The 19231-nt window shown below is 38.8% G+C and overlaps 1 protein-coding gene across 1 annotated transcript in view; it reads right to left on the bottom strand.

The window, feature by feature from the left end:
• Positions 1-1649: 1649 nt before the first annotated feature.
• gap43 (growth associated protein 43) overlaps positions 1650-19231 on the bottom strand; it is a 39641-nt gene continuing 22059 nt past the window's right edge. The window contains exon 3 of the mRNA XM_088638502.1: positions 1650-2132. Coding sequence (XP_088494628.1) covers positions 2044-2132 — 89 coding nt within the window. The 3' untranslated portion in view covers positions 1650-2043. The remainder of the gene's footprint in view (positions 2133-19231) is intronic.

A 19231-nucleotide genomic window follows, 5' to 3' on the forward strand; every position in this document is an offset into this window, starting at 1 on the left:
GAAAACTCTAACGGGGCGCGTCCTGTAGGATCAATAAAAAAACAAAACAAACTAAGCTTTTCCCCCTACCCAAGATGGTGGCGCGCAGATCCCGGTGAGTCGATGGGCCCAACGATCACTGGAGCAGGATCAGCTATAAATCCTGCTCCAGACAGAACAAATCGAGCGCCGTGTGGAAGACGGTGTTGGCGACGAGTTGATTCACAGACGCGATGCTGCCCGGATTTCTCTTATCGGGGGGTTTGCAGAGAGGCGTTACCTGCCCGAATTCGGGTGAGGAGTGCGGCAACCTTGCTGCCGAGTAACTTCCCCATCACTGACGGGAAGAGTTGCTCTTCTACCCCGTGTTGTTTCCCCAATTGATAAAAAAAGCAGTGCTGCTACTGAAGTTTATTTCCCCCAGCGCTGCCGCAGCGTTATTTCCCCGGCACTGACAAGAAGAGCTGCTGCTACTCAATATGGCTTTCTCCAGCACTGCGGAGAGAGCGGTGTTGCTGGTGAGAGATTTTTTTCCCAGTCTAGGCAAGAAGAGCGGCACTCCAGCTGGGCGTTGTGTTTATTTTCCCCCCCTGGTGTGGACTTTTTTTTTTATTTTCCACAGGACCAGGCTTATTTTGTAATAAAAACTTGTTCCTTTCCCTTTCAATTTTGTGTTTGCGGTGTGTGCAAAGAATCTGTACCCCTATGCGTGCGGCCCCATTTTTGGTTTCAGAAATTAGAGTTCGGCATTTTCTTTCACAGGCAGAATTCCTATGGAGAATCAGGAATTATACATGTATGCATGAAGGAGGATTATTTTTGTATATGGATTGTCATCCTTAGAGATGTTGCTAACTGATGAATACCCATAATTCTGGTAATCTGGTCATATTCGAATAATGATGAAAGAAGCCAGTGATAAAGGGATAATGTCTTTAGTACTTAACTCTCCTGGCTGAGCAAATGACAATCCAGTGAGTCACAACCCTCTTTCAAGAAATGAATTAGGGAGCTCCTGCCATATTGAAGTTTGGATGGAGGGAGGGGGGCTTGAAAAGTTGAGCACAAGTTCTGAGTAGCCAGAGAGTGTTTATATCGAGGAGAGAGCAAGTGTGAGGTTAGAATTGGACTTTCCCTCAAATGTCTATTGTTGATGTTAAATAACACTATAAAGTAAAACTATAATGTTACTTCAAGAGTCACTGGCATTATTTGCAGAAAAATTCAAAACGCTTTAGATTTCAATGAAACGATACCATATAAATGGTATCTCCCGATGCTGGTTTAAAATTGTCATGATCTTAATTACAACATAAGAAGTGCAAATCTTTTTTTGGCCAAAAATAAATGTTTGAAAAACAAAATGCTGCAATGAAATCATGAAGGTTTGCTATCACAAAAATGGAATGACCATAACGGTATCTTAATGTTACCATTGAAAAGCAATATTAATTTAGTGTGCCCTCACACTTGCATTTGGTTTCTTTCAGTGTGTAGACTTCCTGGGTATTTATGAAATCTCTTTTACTTTTTATGAAAAGTTTTCTTTGATCTAGAGAGTTCAAAAGAATAGCAGAACAATGGAAAAGAGTATCACAAGAGTTATTAATGATAATGATGAGCAGTAAAAACAGCTATATTTCAGACAGAAAAACGAAACTCACTCTGAATAATTGGCACATTGCTTTATTTTGAAAACAAACAAAAAGTTGTTCATTCCCATCACATTGAAATGAAACCATTTGTTCACTAACAGTTTGAACTCCTTATATTTAAACTGAACATTGCACGCACTGGAACATAGAAAATAGCCAGGATAATTTTGTTTCTTTGTTTTTTTTACAGTGCAAGAATAATTCCAAATGATTGGTCATATCAAACTGTCATAACAACACCAAGAACACCTAAATGAAGCCACACGTTTTTTTTTGACTGCAAAATTTTTCCGCCAATTCTTAAAAAATCTTTGCCACACAGAAAAAAAAAATACGAACGTCCTCACAATCAGAAGGCTAAGAGTGGCCTACTCTTTTACTTATTTTTGTTATTAGTAGTAGCATTATTTCAGACATTCTCTTGGTCAGCCTTGATGTCTTCCGCCTTGGTTTCCTCTGTATGGTCACTTTCAGCTGGTTTGGATTCTTCTACAGCATCTGAAGAACAAAAATACTTTCTGTTTAGCCCAAGCAGCTGAAATTCCCAGTTATACCCATAAACAACCCTTAAAAAAAGCTTCTTAATCTGCAGATTCCTTACATTGGAGAAAATCCCTAACAGGGACTAATTTTTTCACTGGGGCTCAATGTTTTTTCTTGTATCTCTGTGCTGTTGGTTTTCAGCTTTTGAACTACAGTATAATTGCACAGTGGCTTACTTAATTTTAACAAAAAAAAAATGCATTACATTTTTAAAGTAATTATATATGCATGATAAGAAGAATCATTACAGCAACTACCGTCCAAAAACATAATTAATGCAGACTTCTAATGTACTCAAGTACTATACATTTATGACCCAATAATCCATTATTTTAGCACATTAATCATTCAAGACATTTAAGCCTCAAGGAATCACAAAGGGGTAAGAAAGGCAGTTTTGGTTTCCAACCTTTTTTTTAATGAGAAATTATTGTACTTCTGGTGGAAAAATGCATATTTTTTTCTCAGTACTTAAGCATTATTTTCTTAGTCTTCTTTGCTGGGGAAAAAAGGCTTATCAGTTCATTCTAAAACTACCAGACATGCCTCCAATGGGCTTTGTTCCCAGGGCTTGACAATTCTCTAACGAATTAATGAATAATGCTGAAATTGGGCCTCACTCAATGCCAGAGTCCTGGCAAAAATGCCCTCTTGCGAGAATCTCTCTGATCACCGTGGGGCCAATTAAAGAGAGGATGGAGCCATGTGCTGACCTCTCCTCTTTAAAACAGTACAGCTGTAAAATACACTTGAGATTAAATTCCCTTTTGACACAAAATACTAAATCTACAACAGAAAAGTAGGGGTGGCAGTGCTACATTTTTCTTTTTTTTGTAGTTGTTTTAAATCCCTCGAAATACGGCTGCAATCCTTCTCCCTCCACTTTCTTCAGTTGCCTCTGTTGCCTGTATGTGCCTGCCTGCCACAGGGTGACACTATCTCTCTGCTTGTGTCCTCCAGTCAAGCTCCTCAACTGATTCTCCCTGTTCTGAAGTTCTCAATATGCCTTTCTTAGAGTGGTATTGGTGCAAATCACTGCACACATTCTCCTGTTTGGAGAGAACCAAGTGCATAATGAAATACAAACAAGGTCGCAATGATGTGCAATGCTTATTATTCAACAACATGCACCCAAAGCCCTCTTCACCAAGAGCAACAACAAACAGGTCCTAAATATTTTCTATTCTCGATTTACTTTAATCATGTATAAAAGTTCATCTGTGTCTCAAGAGGATTCAATTTTTTTTATTTTAGACATTCTTGCCTTTAAATGAGTTTAATTAAAGAAGTTTAACATCTCTCATCACAATATGTCTTAATGGGATATGCTGTATATATGATATTTGATATGTCACACCAAGATACTAGTTCAGGTGTAGCAGGTGTAACCAAAAATGTAATGTGGTTTTTATTAAGGACAGTACCAGGCTGGAGATCATGAGTCTATGTGGCCACTAGGGGGCAAGTCCCACACAGTGCACTGGCTGTTCTGCCTGTTCCTTTTCCGAAGGGCCACTCCTATGCTAGATACTTCTCAGAGACATTACAACACCAACAATGAAGGACTTGGAAAGAGCTTTCAAAGCTGTGGGAATTGAGGGAGTTTTCAGATGTTGCCAGCTTTATAAATAATGTAATGAGGGTGTCCGTTGCCGGAAATGGGAAGCACCCCCGACATCCATTTAAAGATAACAGAGGCCTTTCTAAGTTAATGACGAGTGGGTTTTCAAGCCTGGGAAACACATTGGAGAAGCTGCCAACTGACTAAGAGGCTTTTTAATTTTTAATTCTTTTCCACAAGCTATCAGCCAGCTCAGACTTCTTCTGCCTACAAGCCTTTTGGAGTAGCTGTCAGCTACACATGATGAAACTAGTGCAGGTATTTGATGTACAGTACAGCCTGAAAACGTATGGTTTTCAGGTAGAGATGTTTGTCTGAAATGCAGTGGTGAATCAAAAAATATTTATCTGTCAGTTTATATACTGTGTGCGTGGAAGAAACAAGAGCAGATCAATTGCTATACCTTACAATAAAATTTAGCTGTTCAGTATTTCTCTGCTGGAAATCATAAAGGTTTACGATTTAATAAAACTTCAATAATTTTACATTTTTTGGTCTGTAAAGATTTACGCAATGAAAAAAGACAAATTATTACCATCATACAGAGAGTTTGTGCAGCTACTGTATGTTGTTTAATTGAAGCAGTGCTTGTAGATCTTAATACATGTTAAGGAACAAGTAAATGTTTGTTTCATCCTGAAAACAGAAGAACAGAAACACAACGATTCAGCTGTGGAGCCTTCTTTGGGTGTGAAGAAATGTTGTATTTCTTTTCTTCTCTTCTTATCATGAAATAAACCTTAACTTGTTCCTGTGCAGCCTACGCATGCTGACGCAGCTCCCTACTTGAAAAACTTAAGTTTTATATCCTTTGACGTCTTTGGGTTTTTAATCAGAATAAATTGTACTTCCACAGATTGTGATTCAACAGTACTTGTGCAGTACCATACAGTACTGTATGTGTCTGTTATGTGGCTGGATCGTCTCTGCTTTTTGTATGAGTTCTTTAAAACTGATATGAAAAGGTATCACTCTGCAATATACAGTACAGAGAATTTTTTTAAAGGATTTCCTTATGGTAGAGACATTTTCTTAAACCTTCTTGAGAAGATTGTGCACATACAGTATTTCACCTCCTCTCATATTGCTTTAATTTCAGTTTCACTCTGAGGAGCACTGTAAATTCATGTTTCATTAAGTTTCAGGTCCTTTTTCCAGTGTATAACAAGATAACAGTTGAAAGGAGACTTATTCCACAAATGCAAATCAATACCATATGATCCTTTGAAACACATGTAGCCAATTGAATATTTAAGAGTAAAAATGATGGATTCTTTATAACAAATCAACATCTGCCCACAATATAACTGTGTGTAAGAAAAATATAAAGTAGAAAGGTGCAATGGCAGAATAATGTTTGTCTGTCTGTGGTAGGGACACACTTCTAAGAAACCGCTGAAAACTCTGGGATTTCACTGTTTCAACTACCAGAACATTTGTTTTGTACATATCAATGTGTTATTAAAAACAATAGTTTAATTTTTACTTATAATTGTGTTTCATTGACCTTGAGTATTTGGAAGTGCTATTAATATATTATACCATAGTAAGAACATGTTAATAACATAGCAATAATACATTGATCATTTGTCATTTGAAACCAATAATACAAAGTACATCCCAAAGTGGCTGAATGCACTTGAAGAAGCTGGTGACTCAGCTAGAACTACATTTATTACATTCAGCAGAGCAAGAACCGATTGAGAAATGGTCATGCATGTTCTTAATCGGCAACCAGCCTTCTTGGTCTGGCCTTAGGGTTTTGTAAGCATTGCAATTGCTTGCTTTTAACTTGAGTCACAGGCTAACAGAGGCAGCCGTAGAACAGTGGTTAAGCACTGACCTCCAGATTGTCATATCCTTGAGGCAGGTACTTCACTCAAATCTCTCAGTGAAAACTCTCCTCTAAAAATTGTAAGTGAGAATTTGCTCTCCATTGACTTATCTGGCTTAACAAAAGATTACATTGAAAAATAAAATAAAGTAAAGAGCATGTACAGTATTTGCACATCCCGGTTTTGCTGGCCTATTTCTCTTAGCATAGGCTGGGGAATTTAATAGCGAGTAATAAACTTCATAACTGTAACATGTTGCATTCTTTTGTTTTATGCATTGTATATTTTTGCATGTTTTTTTAAATAATAATTATAATAACAATAACAATAAAACAAATGGTTGCATTGTTTTCCTCAGTGTATAGCTGTGCGAAACCCATTGCTGTGTATAACAGTACAGTAAATTAGCATCTTGGAAGCAGGGAAGCCAGACTTTGGAGGCTTAATTGCGAGGCACATCTTGCCTTGTCTAGACACCGACAGCACTGTTACCACGGCAACAGGGCACCTCTGGCTGGTGCGCTGAGGTGTCTCCTGGGAGCTGGAGGAGATTCATTAGGTCGTCAATTCAATTTCCACTCTTGTTGCTTCCACTACAGCTCACTGTATCACTGGACTCTTTAATGCCACTGGCTTTCTTTCTTCATAGTTTTAGCCTAATTCATCGCAACTGTTTTTAATGTCTAGTGTGGTCTTTTTAGGCCTTTAGATGTTGTACACCTTCTGCAATTTAGCTTCAGGTTTCCACAGAGACAGACAATTGTAGGATTTTCCTTTTCCCTGTTTAGAGGAATAAGTTGAAAATGACTGAAACACCGTGTAGGTTATGCTTTGAATATTCATCTTATTTATTGTTCTAGTCTTCTTATTTATTGTTATTGTCATCCTGTAAAGCGCTTTGAGAAGCCACCTTTAAAGGCGCTATATAAAATAAAGTTTATTATTATTATTATTATATTCAGCTCTGCACACCATGGTTTCACAACCACTTCCTAGTATCATTGCCTAAACGTTTGAACCACCTTGGGTACATTTGTATATTTATAAACACATTTATATAAAGTTCTAAACATGAAACAGATGCAAAGCATTTCAGAAGTGTTCTTCATGCCGAAGAGCAAAGACAGGAGCCTTTTGACGGAGGCCTTCTCCTTGAGCATGTAAAAACACGAAGCATTGACATGCTCGGCACATTGCCATTCACTCCGGTTTTAAAAATAAATCACCAACCCTACTGTAGGCACCAAATATAAGACCTTTGTTGTTTCATGTTGTAGGCTGGAATAAGGGATGCACCATATACAGTACTGTAAATTGCAGTAAAGGAAAAAATGTAACCAAAGCTGACTGCACACCAGGAAGCACAGAAACAGGACAGAAAGCTTTGATAGCACGAGACACAGTTTCAGCCCTTGGGCGGGACACCATGTGTGTGTAAAACTGCCCTTGCAGGTTTGCCATGCACTGCAGATCACTGCGCCTACACTCTTGGGTTTTCTTCGGCATCCCCTCTACTACAATGCTGAGACTGGCACAGAGGCACTGGCAGCAGATCTACTGTAAATAAGGTGCCTCTTTAAGCAGGATGTATAGCAAAGTCTGGAACATTTTGGAGACCAATCCTGTCTCGTTCTTCTGACAAGGTCTCCTTCAGCTGAGGCTGTGATGCAGGTCATGTGGTATGGGATTGAATTGCACGTTCCACCATTTTCCACCAAGACTGGAGACTGTCCTGATCTGAGAAGAAGATGGTATTCAGTGTAATGATCATCACGTCAGCCATACACAAGGTTATCGTCATTTCCCTACAGTGCTAATACTGTACTTGGCCAGGTTAGTGTGCTTCTCTCACAACATTTCCCATTTGTCCTTTCTCACACATTTTCTGTGTGCATGCTTTTTCTTTGTCCTTTTAAAAAAATCATAATTGCTATGCCAGTAGCACTGCGAATAAGCAGCTGGAAGGGATTTGAACATTCCCCACAGTAAGATAATGAACTTTCCAAAGGAGGTCCCTCATTTCATAACGGAATTATCTCTACAAGAAGCTAACTTAATGAATTCTGTTCAGTGAAGAAAGTAGCAAGTTGACTTTTTTGTGCTTTCTTCTTCCTGTCTCTTTGCCTGCATTGTGTACAGCTGATGGCATAAGAAGACCTGTGCCCTAGATGTTTTTAAAACCCACAACTCAGATGGGTAAAGGTAATGGAATTCATAGCCGCACCAATGAAAATGTCACTGCAGTGTGAGAATGTCAATGTAAGGCAAACCATTCAGAGATGCATAGCCATGTCTCTGAAAGATAAGAAGGAAACTGCCTGAACCCCTGCAAAGATTTGCACAGCCATCAGACCATCAGATAAGGCTGCTCCATCTTCTGTAACAATCAGTTATCCATGACAAAGGCTAAGGAGGCATCACAATCCAATATTGCACATTTAGAGTCTGCATTGTGTGTTTCTTCTCCTAATGCTGCAGACCACCATGCTGTATAGTCTGCCATTTGAAATTATATTTAATGCTAATGGACATCCTCATCTTTATCAGTATGTGTAGTATGCAAAAAATGTTCTTAAGCTATCTTTTTTTTTTGCCCAGAGCTTAGTTCAGACTTGCTCCCTGTGCTTCCAGCATGGGGTCCAGGTTACCATTACCCTCTGATGATAAATGAATGGGTGTATTGAGTAATGGAAAATTCCAATCTTATATGAGTGTTGAGTGATGCATTCTGTGTCATAATTACGCGTTTATTGTTCTTTTCTATGGATTCCTAAATTAATTGATGGCATGGACTCAAATTTTAAACTGTTACGGTGTTTCGTGCATTTATGAAGGAATTGTACAATAATGTTTTATTTTAAACAGGAACTGTACAGCTACTTAATAATAACATTAGATTTATCTGTGTACAATTCTCTATACACAAATAGAACAGCTTACAAATCATTGACATCAACACATGGAAAAACTAAGGAAGTGAAGTGCGGACAGTAATTAGTGTTACACCAGGTCCTGAGTCATCTGATAAAGGGTTTCAGTTTGGTTTCAATGTAATCAACTTCCACTGTACAGTGTTCAGCTGCACAGTCTCTAGGGAGTCTTTTACTGAACTATTTTTACTGGTGTGACAAATACCACTGTAGAAAATGTCACACAGAATGTCTAATGGAATATGCATAGTCGGAGAAAAAAAAGTAAAACAAGGACTTGGCACAATTAATACACTTTATTTCAAAATCCGACAGACCGAAAATGCATTTATTTATATGCTCCTCACTTCCATTGACTCATGCTGACAAGTGTTGTTCACTGAAAAGGTGTTGATTAAAAGGAATGAGAAGCAAATTAATTTGAGTTAATTAAAAAGTACACCCAGCAAAAAATGAGGCTATTTATGTGTGAAGATGGGAGCACATCAGCTGCTGTTGTTTGGGGATAACAGGACAGCATTGTAAAAACTGTAAATTCAAAGTGAACTCGGTGACCAGAGGAATGTTGCCACATAAGAAATTTACCCTACATGACCATCTACTCCTGATGGATTCTCCATCCTAGAAGATGTATCTACCTCTTATCCTTTCTTATTTCTATTTTAATCTGATGGTCTACTTGATTTTTATATCTGCACCTGCTTTTTTTTTTTTTTTCCATATTGTATTGACGGTACTTGTCAAAGAGGTCCTGACAGAAAAACTAAAACCATATGGCATGACTCATTCAAATGCCGTGGAAGATGTCATTACATTAGAGCCATCTTGGTTTTTGGAATGATTTTTACACCTTAATTGCTTAAATCTTAGTATATGTAATAGAAATACTATCAACAAACTCTTAGACAGACATTCTGCCAGGACACCCATTTTCTCTAAGACACAAAAATCATCAGATTCACCATATCAACTAAAATTCTGTTGAGACGCTCAGGAAAGTTAATACACATCAGTGAATGTTTGAAACAAATGTTTTACATTTCTCAATTTAATTAATCAATAATAACTCAGCTAGGAGAAACTGTAAACTATGTCATGAAAGTGTTGCTTTAAAGTGTTTCAGGAAATGTTTAATTGTTGTATTTACACCTAAGTCAAAACACTGTGAACTGTTAAGTCTGATAGAATCGTTAGTCAAGTACAAAATGGTGTTTGCAATTTACAAAGACGTTTTTTTGTTGCATTTAATAAAGCTGAGAGGCTAGCCACTTTTTTGGAACATGTGCTACATTACTGTATTTGTTATATAAAGTAACAAAAGCAAAATATTATATATATATACACATGATTGCAAATCTGTACTGCAAAAATAATTCACATTCAAAGTTAAGGTACTCAAATTGAAGGCCTTTGATGTCAACCTTTGTTTGTTTTATACAGAATCCTGTTTCCCTCATTTAAGTGTTAATTAATAAGCACTGTTTTTATTCCCTGACTGAAATTCTCAAGTGACAATATGACTGCAAAAAACTGCCCCTCCTTCATCACACCCGCACACATTTCTAAAGCTATTTCAATATGACAAAGTAGGCTTAGCTTCTCAGAGCCATGTTGCCATAGAAACGCTTTCTGACAGGTATTGACCTCCGAAAGGAAAATATGAAACAGTGGGCAAACATTTCTGAAATCAATATTTTTCTTTCTTTAGTAATATTTATGGTTGAATGATTATAATGAGCAGTTTCAATAGCTGGCTTTCTTTATCGACGCAGTGAACATACTGCTAACAAACTATATTTAGAAAACACTCCATCATAGATTTTGCCAATGACCATTTAACAATAGTACTGTAGGTTAAAAAAGAAACCCAGATTCACATTCCTTTAAATCACACGAGTCATGTTGGTGGGAATCACTCAGTTTATTTTGAGAAATTCTGTGCATACATGTTGGCCACATTAGAACAGAATTGACCTTTGTGTTTAACCTGGTGATTTCAAGTACTGGGACACATTCGCTTGAAGCCCGTCTGAGAGTGTAAAAGTTTGGTTGCACATCCCTGTGAGGCAATAACTGTGTGAAGTCTGTGGATTGCTGAGCTCACCAACACTTTGTCTACTCAGTTAAGATGCTTTGCCAAGGCTCTGCTGCAGCCACTTTGAGTTCTTGCCTATTATGAGGGTGTTCTGACTTTTTTATTCAGCCTATAAAACGCACGCTCAATTGGATTTAATGTCATAGGCCATGACATTACCTCCTCCATTTTTCACAGATAGGACAGTGTTCTTTGAAGCAATTGCAGCTCTTTTCTTTCTCCACACTTTAACCTTTCTTTCTATTTTGGTGAAGGTTTGTTTGATCCGATCTGCCCATAAATCATTGTTCCAAAACTATCCTGGCTCATCTTTGTGCTTCTGAACAATCTCTAATCTGTTTTTTCTATTCTAGGTGCTGAGGAGAGGTTTATATTTTGCAGTGTAGCCTTTGTAATTCTGCCACCTTATTCTTCTCTGAATTGGGGAATTTTGATACCTTCACCCCTACAGGCCATTGGTGATTTGACTGACAGCTGTTTTAAGGTTTTCCTTGTTAGCTCTGATAATTTGTTTGTCATCAACTGCAGGTGTTTTTTCTTGGCTAGCTTGATCTTAGCTGATTGATAATTACAATGGGGTTTTTTTCATCAGTATATTCCAGATTATTCAATTTGGTGTGTGTGATAAATTTTTCTTTGCTCTCAACTTCAATCCTGATGGCTTTTATTTCACATCAAGTTCTTTGGTTTTCATTTTGACTTTCTAACTACAGACTCCAGTCACTGAATTCAAAGCAACAGAAAGCTGACAAAACGTTCACAACTCTTTTATTAGCCCAAAGTCCCAACAACAAACACCTGACCAACAAGACACACCTGCCAGCCATTTGTAAATTTGTTTAATTGACTCAAGAGTATAGAATCCCATTAAAAATATTTTAGAGCTGTACATATCAGTCATCAGTACTTCATCTTCAGACTTTTCACCAGGGCAGGGCAAATGTGAAGGAGAACTGTGATTTTAAGACACAGTTTCACATTTCCCTCAAGTTATGAATTCTGATTTAATAACACTGATTGTGATTTATTGATTGTAAAATAGATATGAATGTGCTCATTATTAAACATGTTTTGAGCCAAAATCAAGGTCAGACCCAGCAATGTCTTTTCTCTGTTGCCTTGGAACACAGTGTAAGTGTAGCAAACATTCTGACAACAGTGCAAACAAATTATAATGCAACTCATATGAGCTCAAGTGTATAAGCAGTAGTTAGAAGTGGATTCATATCAAAAGCACTACATAAATATGTTCACATGAGAATATTTTTGTAACTTAAAATAATCTGTATTTAATGATAAAAGTCTGTAACTTAATAATAAAGAACATACAGTATGTGCCGAATGGCTTAATTGGATGCATTTGTCCTGTGTAATGCAACTGTAAGTTGTCTTTCATAATCTTATATAGTGTTTTTTGCAACAAATATGATTTATAATATCAAAACAAATAAAAGTAGTTCCAAATAATAATATTTATAATATTAATAGCATAGTGATGGTGGATGTTTAAAAGTGTCCAATAGCCCTATTATTATATTAGTGCCTGTTAAGTTAAGTATCTGAACATGATCACGGTGTCAGCCTCACCAGTCAGCTACAGCCTAGTTGTAATATTCCTGAGTTAGGGCCTCTGTTCGTAAGGCCGTTCTTCCAGACACTGAAACAGTTGGCTCAACAGATGCAGTTGTATTTGATGTTGGCACTTTCATCTGTGCACCTCTTCCTGGATGTGTTTGATCAGGATAAGGTCAAACGAGCTGGATGCCCACACTATACCTTTGAAGTTGTGGCTGCTGCCTTGATGCACTGTAGGACAGCTCCAAGTATCCTTAAATATCTCCATATACACTGTCCAATAATTGCAGCACTAGCATCTGAAAGTTCAGGGAGCCTGCTGCAGGTGAGGCCTGCCTTGTCACCTACTTCCCCCAGATTATTTGTAAGCTATCAAGACAGACTGCCTCTGGTCTGTCAGCTGCATGAGAGTCTACACAGCTTCCTACACATGTGCGTTTCACTAGCAGTTTTTACACCGCTGCTAAGCCACACTAGTTCCATCTCTGAAGGGTGTTCTGGTCTGCAGCTGTGGAAATATCATGGCCTTCTCAACTTTTTTTGAAATTTCTTTCTATAGCGCAGATCCTGACCAAAACGTATTTTTGAACGTATTCAATTCCGTATGCACCACGTCACACTGTTTAATTGCCTAAATTCTATTTTAGTTCCTTTATTTCAGTGTCACGGAGTTTATTAAATACAATGGCGCTATGCAGTGACGGCAGATGAAATACTGTAGCATTCCAGACCAGATCTTTTTTGTGATGCCCTGGTATGAAGAATGTCTGGGGGTGTGGAGCTCATTGTACTTCTCCACTTCAACAGCAAGCTTCACATTGTTCATTTTTAAATAATGTTTTCAACTAAACTTTTCACTGAAAGCAGCTGGCATCCCAGATGTCAGCTGACACCTCTCCTGGTTTGGTTGGCCATGACCTTGGCCAGTCATTCGCCTCCGCCGTAGAGTTTCGACTGACAGCAGCTGGGCTCATTGGCACCCCGTACCCCTTCTTTTGTTTTGGGGGGGGGGGAAGTGGGCTACTGGGACACAAAACTGAGATAGTAGAATGAAAAAACAGAAACATCTGCATTGCATTCTATTAATAATTTATGTGTTTTTACGCTCCACTTAAGGTGCTTAGAGGCATAAAAATAGACTTGAAGGGTACAGTATAAAAACGGAGCAGGACAGGTGACCTGGAGCTGTGCTGAGCTGCGGCTGTGGCTGCACTATGCACACTGCCAGCGTAGACTGCAGCACTGCCTACAATGGGCCTGTAGCAGGACTGGCAGACAGCCGACAGACACATTGAAACGCATCACAAACTGGCTGGTATAGCACATACTTGAACATATTGCACTCCGACTGAACGCATGGAATTCAGACAGAATCTAGCATAACACAGAGATTTCTCTGTCTACAATAGTCAAAGCAACTGTCCCAGATTTCTTTCAATATCTAGGTCATCCAGACAGCAAACCAACCTGTGCTCTTTAAAAAATTCAGCATCTGTTTAACTTCCACATTACCACAAGTGGTCATTCTTTTCCTGATTAAGTCCAAAACCTTGCAACCATATTTCTTTCACACTTGAGGATGCTCCACTCAAATGGTCAGATTATTTTCACCCCTCATTACTTCTCGCAATGCGCTTACTGTACCTGTAATCAATCAAAATGACTGATAGGCCAACAAAGGAAGACGAATTAAGGCCCATATCCTCTCTTTAGAGAGACAGAGGAAAAAAAAAACAGCTGTCCCCTGAGCTCCAGCAATGCTGAAGCAATGTCCCCTGATAATAAGCAGAACTAATTAACCCTTTCCCTCCTTGAAACACTAAAAGGGAGAATTTTCGTTTTTCCAGGGAAATACAGTGTCACACAGAGCAAGTCTAAGCCGTTAATAACCGGCTGCTTTCTGATTCCAGTGGAGGATGTCTGACAATCAGGGCTCCAAGTGGCAAGATCAGTGGTTGCTGAGACCCCCACAAAGTCTTGAGATCCAAGAACCACACTGTGCAGATGCGCTGGTAACTGCTCATGACAAAGATTGAGAATGCAAGCTGGCATATTCATCCATAGTTTTCAGGAGTTTCAACTTGTAACACTTCAGGGGAGGATTAAAACCTTTAAGTCTTTTTAGTAATTTAGGTTGCCATCTGATTTATTCACAGTCAGGGAGATGTCTATATAGTTGTGTATTGTGTTTGAAAAGGTGCAGTACTTACGATTTTAAGATTTCACCCAGCCAAAATGGGCTGCTTGGTGTTCAATCCCCTTGAACTTTGAAAGTAAAGCTTGCAGTTCGTGGAAATGGAAATTATGTTTCGATTGAGTCTTTGAATTTGTGGATAAAGTATCTCCAGCTTTTATAAATTATGTGCTCTAAAAAAGCTTCTGTTCTGTCTTTTGACCTTGACAGATTGTGATTAGAGTCTAAATTGGAAAACAGAATTTCAATTTATTTCAGCTGCCCGACGTCTGTCACCCCTGACCCCAGTGGTTTAAGCACATGTTTATGCAGGTATGGAAAAATCCATTTATCTTGTCCATTTCACAGCATTATTTCACTACAGGTGTTGTTTTAAGAGGATCCTGGGTGTTCAATGAAGCAATTGTGGCAACACCAGTTTATTTCATGATCTGTTACCGTCCTCGGTGTGAATTGTGCTGCACCGGAAAATATGGGGTATTTTGTCATTTTTGCAGAAGAGTTAATTTTTCCTTAGGTCCCGGGGCATTTAATCTTGCAATTTTTTTATAAACAGGTCACCAGTAATACCTACTGTACTAATGCACTAAACATGGTTCTTCACATGGTTCTGTGAAATAGGGAACTCCTCATGGGAGTATGGAATAAGCTAACCAGTCAGTCTGATGAAGCCAATACCCTGGGTTCTTTAAAATATGAAACCACCAAACAGGCTAAATAAGCCTAATGGTCTCCTCTCTTGCATAACTCTTCCTATGTTCATTTATATTTCACACATTTGACGTGAATGTTCTATAACTTCAGAATGATACCGCTCAAATCATTATTAGTTGATACAAATCCTACCCACTTTTGAGAAAATCAGAGGATCTTGGTAATAATTGCAAATGTAATTTAAAAATATGGAGTTGTGTCAGGATTCACTCCTAGCAGGAAGTAACATTTCCATTGGAAATCAGGATCTACTCCACAGCGAATTAGGGAGAACAATGTGCTACTTGTAATAGTTTGCCTGATACATCAAAGTAATAAAGCAGCAGATTGAATTACTTACTAACCTCATAACTGAATTCTCTTTAATTCACAACATATCAATGGATGGCAGATTGCTGTGATCTGAAACTGGTCACATTGACTTCTATCAGAAACCGTTCTGCTGTCGAAACCATTAGTGGGAATCAGGAGAAAAGGTAGAGAGTTGTACTTTATACAGAAAGCCCAAGGGAATCCTAAGGCACTTGCTATGAAAGCAATAAAAAATGAAGCAGAAATGGGCCAAAACCTAAGCGATTACACTAGTAGCGACTCACATTTCTTCTATTACAAAGTGGGGGGTGGGGTGGGCTTGGAATAAGATTTTCAAAAAGACTTTTACTTCAAAAATATTTGGAAATGTCATGTATATAGAGGCACAGTAAACAGTATCTGGAAATTATACAATTAAATAGCATTACTGTTCGTAAAAATATTTTTAAAGAGAAGAGCAGAAATAGTCATTCCTAATTACAGTAACAGGGCAATGGTAGCAAACGAAAATGCATGATGCCTTTTTTTTAGTTTTATGGGGTTTAATTATTTGCAGTTTAATTATTTGCAGTAGATACAGCACATACAGTATCTATTGACAGGATAGCAGTTGAAATATTCAAAAAGGCACAATGTTTTACTTTTGAGCCTACAACAAAATTTAAAGAAAGCCTCATCAAGTAAGGGTAAAATAAACCATCTTTGTTTGAAAACATAACGTGTATCCTGTCAATCACCTGGAGACCAAATGGAGGAAAAAGGGAATAATCTTTAAGTGGATATATTTAAAAAGTCAACATGTCCATTAACAACAAGTTAACTATTTATTTTACCAAAGATTGGAAAAATTGAAAAAGGGCCAATTTTCCCAGAAGCCAATTAATTCACCAGTATGTTTTTGAAAATCTGCCCCCAGTATTTTCTTCATTTATTCGTTTAGAATTTACTTTAGCAGTGTACTTAGAATCATAATTCTACTTTAACAATAGTCATTGGTTATCTTCCAGATATTATCTTTCATTTATTTTCTAAAACACAGGTCTTCACAGAAGAATAAAAATCACTTAAGCAACTTTGGTGTAGCATGTCCTTCTCCTTGTGCACAGGTGAAAAACGGACTGAAAATATTGCATGGGATGTGGAATATTTCTTCCTTCTGCTAAATCCCCTTACAGATCGTCCTTTTAAATTCAACCAACGGCAAGGGAACTGGAGATGTATTTAATACTACCTTCTACTGAGGAACCTGATTATGACCTACAGGTGCAACACGTTACCAACACACAACGTACAGGTTCACCGCCATTTCCCTTCACTCTGTCAGCACATCAATCCCACAGATCCACACGGCAGTCTTTGCGGTCTCTATTCCAGAGGATCGTCATGCTTTATTCACAATTCACTGAAAATCTTCCTAATGGGTAGTTATTGAACAAATGAATGCAGCTTTCTGTCTGTAGGAAAAATTCCTTGAAACAGGCAGCACCCCTGTGAATCCACCAGGTGTTAGCAGGAGGTATTACTTAATCATACCCAGCCCAGTGGTGCTGCAGCAGGCCCCACTCCTGACTTGCTCCCCTGCTCCACTGACAGCAAAAGCTGTGAAGAAATGGCAGTGTGAAATTCAAGCCCCCCACAGCTATTTACAACCTGTCTGAGTCTCATTTCCTCCTGCCTCCAGAGATACTCTTCCATTCCCCTCTCGATCCTGACAGCTGTCTTTTGTGAGGAAGGCTCCCCTGACCTTTGTTTCTGCGCATCCGTAATGAAATTCAGAGGGTCTGTGAAATAAAGCATTAATTGGATTTGCTGTCAGACAGCAGATACCATTTTTATCTGAATATACCCACCCACCCCTTGGAGGGCTAGCTGAACATACTTGCTGAACACAGTACATCTTCCCGTGTCATTGTTTATGTGCCTCATACCTGATTTGTAGTTTATTTCTTTGCACTGTTTAACTAGAAGGCAATTTTAAAAATAAATATTTGCAGTCCGTCATCCAAGGCCTGAAGGCAGAACTGCCAAGGTCCATTACAGAAGTTAAAAACAAGCTGTTTCAACAGGCACTGCAGAGAACCAATTAGGAGACCCTCATCTTACTTATCTTTACAAAATGCATAAAAGAGTCTGGATTTGTGCCTTCATTTTAATGAAGAACATGATGTTAATGAAGTTTAAATAAACATAAAATAATTACAGCAACAAAGTTGTGGTGCGAGCAGGAAAGTGCTTTGATGCCAACATGCTGTATATTCATTTTTTAGCGCATGACAGCATTATTTTTGTGAGTGAGCCCTAGCTCTCAGCATAAATACTATACACGTGTATTTGTATTGTAAATACCTGTGTCCACAATTGACAAGCACTTATGTCTGCACAGTGCCATCAAAATCAAAAAGGAAAATTTGATTTTCCTTAATTGTCTAGTAACCAGTCACTATGGCACCAGCACATCCAGTGTCAGTAGTTTACGGTATAGACTCTATGGAGTTTTAATCATTTGCATGTGAATGGCACAGTGACACAGTGATTAGCACTGGTAATGCTATATTCATGTGTTTTTCCCTCTGGGTGCTCTGGTTTCCTCCCACAGTCCAAAAACATACTGGTAGGTTAATTGTCTTCTGAGAAAATTGGCCTGAGATGTGAGTGTGTGTGTCTGCCATGCGATGGTTTGGTGTCCTGTCCTGTATCTTCCCATGTGTCCATTGCTTGCCGGGATAGGCTCGAGCCTCCTAGCAACCTTGACGTAGAAGAAGTGGTTAGAAAATGGATGGAGGTGAAATGATGTGTAAAGACATGCAGTAGGACTACTGGTTGTGCCTCTCTCCCTGCAAGCTCACTGACAGCGGGAGTAAGACAACTCTGGCTTGTTTGAGGCACCCGATGTGTTACACACAGCATCGCCATCAGCAGTCTGCAGCCACCTGTCGTGCTCGCGAGCATGCAGACCCAGCAGGGAGAGCCTGGTAAAGGGAACAGGTCAACCTTCACCTGTCAGAGAGAGCAGAGACACTGGAGCCATCAGCACTCAAGACATAAATACTACACAGGCTGACAGGTAGTCAAAAGCCTGGGTATAGACCCTAATTTCTTCATGCCCACTAAACATGATTTGCCTTTTCTAAAGTTTAGATTTTTTAATAGGATCTCACATGACCAGAACACAGGTATCCCCATCTACTCAAGGGGCAGCTTGCCACAGCCATTTAGCACGTCATAACATAGGAATCAACCTCCATCTCTTCACTTTGTTACCTTGGGGGTGTAGTGGATGGATGGAACACTGGTGCGCTATTTTATTTTTTAGTATGTTTTGTACTCAGCTTGTAGGAAGAACAGGCCAATCTCAATAACCACTACACAGCTATGTGTTAATAATGATAATATGGGAAGAAATTGACTTATTGTGAATGCAAATTGTGGCATTTGCAGGACGATTATCTGAAGCCGTACCCATAAATTGACATGACAGTTTGTGAAACTCACACCGTGCAAGATATCCTATACCCTGCTGGCTAGCGGTTAGTGTAACTTGTTGAGGCATGCTGTACTTCAAATGGAGTTAGGATGTCATAATGTGTGAAATGAAGGAAATGGAATTTATTGTTAATACCACCTTGTCTTGGCAGGGGCAAAAGCATCAGAAATGCTGAGGGGGTGCTCCTGTAGCCTCGCCCAGACTGAGGACTCAAGGCCCCATTGAGACTTGAGCAGGCCCGTCTTTAACTGGCTCACCGCATCATCACAGATAATGGTCTCAAATCACGGCGGA

This window comes from Lepisosteus platostomus, chromosome 7, assembly GCF_059453375.1.
Source record: "Lepisosteus platostomus isolate fLepPlt1 chromosome 7, fLepPlt1.hap1, whole genome shotgun sequence".
NCBI lineage: Eukaryota > Metazoa > Chordata > Actinopteri > Semionotiformes > Lepisosteidae > Lepisosteus > Lepisosteus platostomus.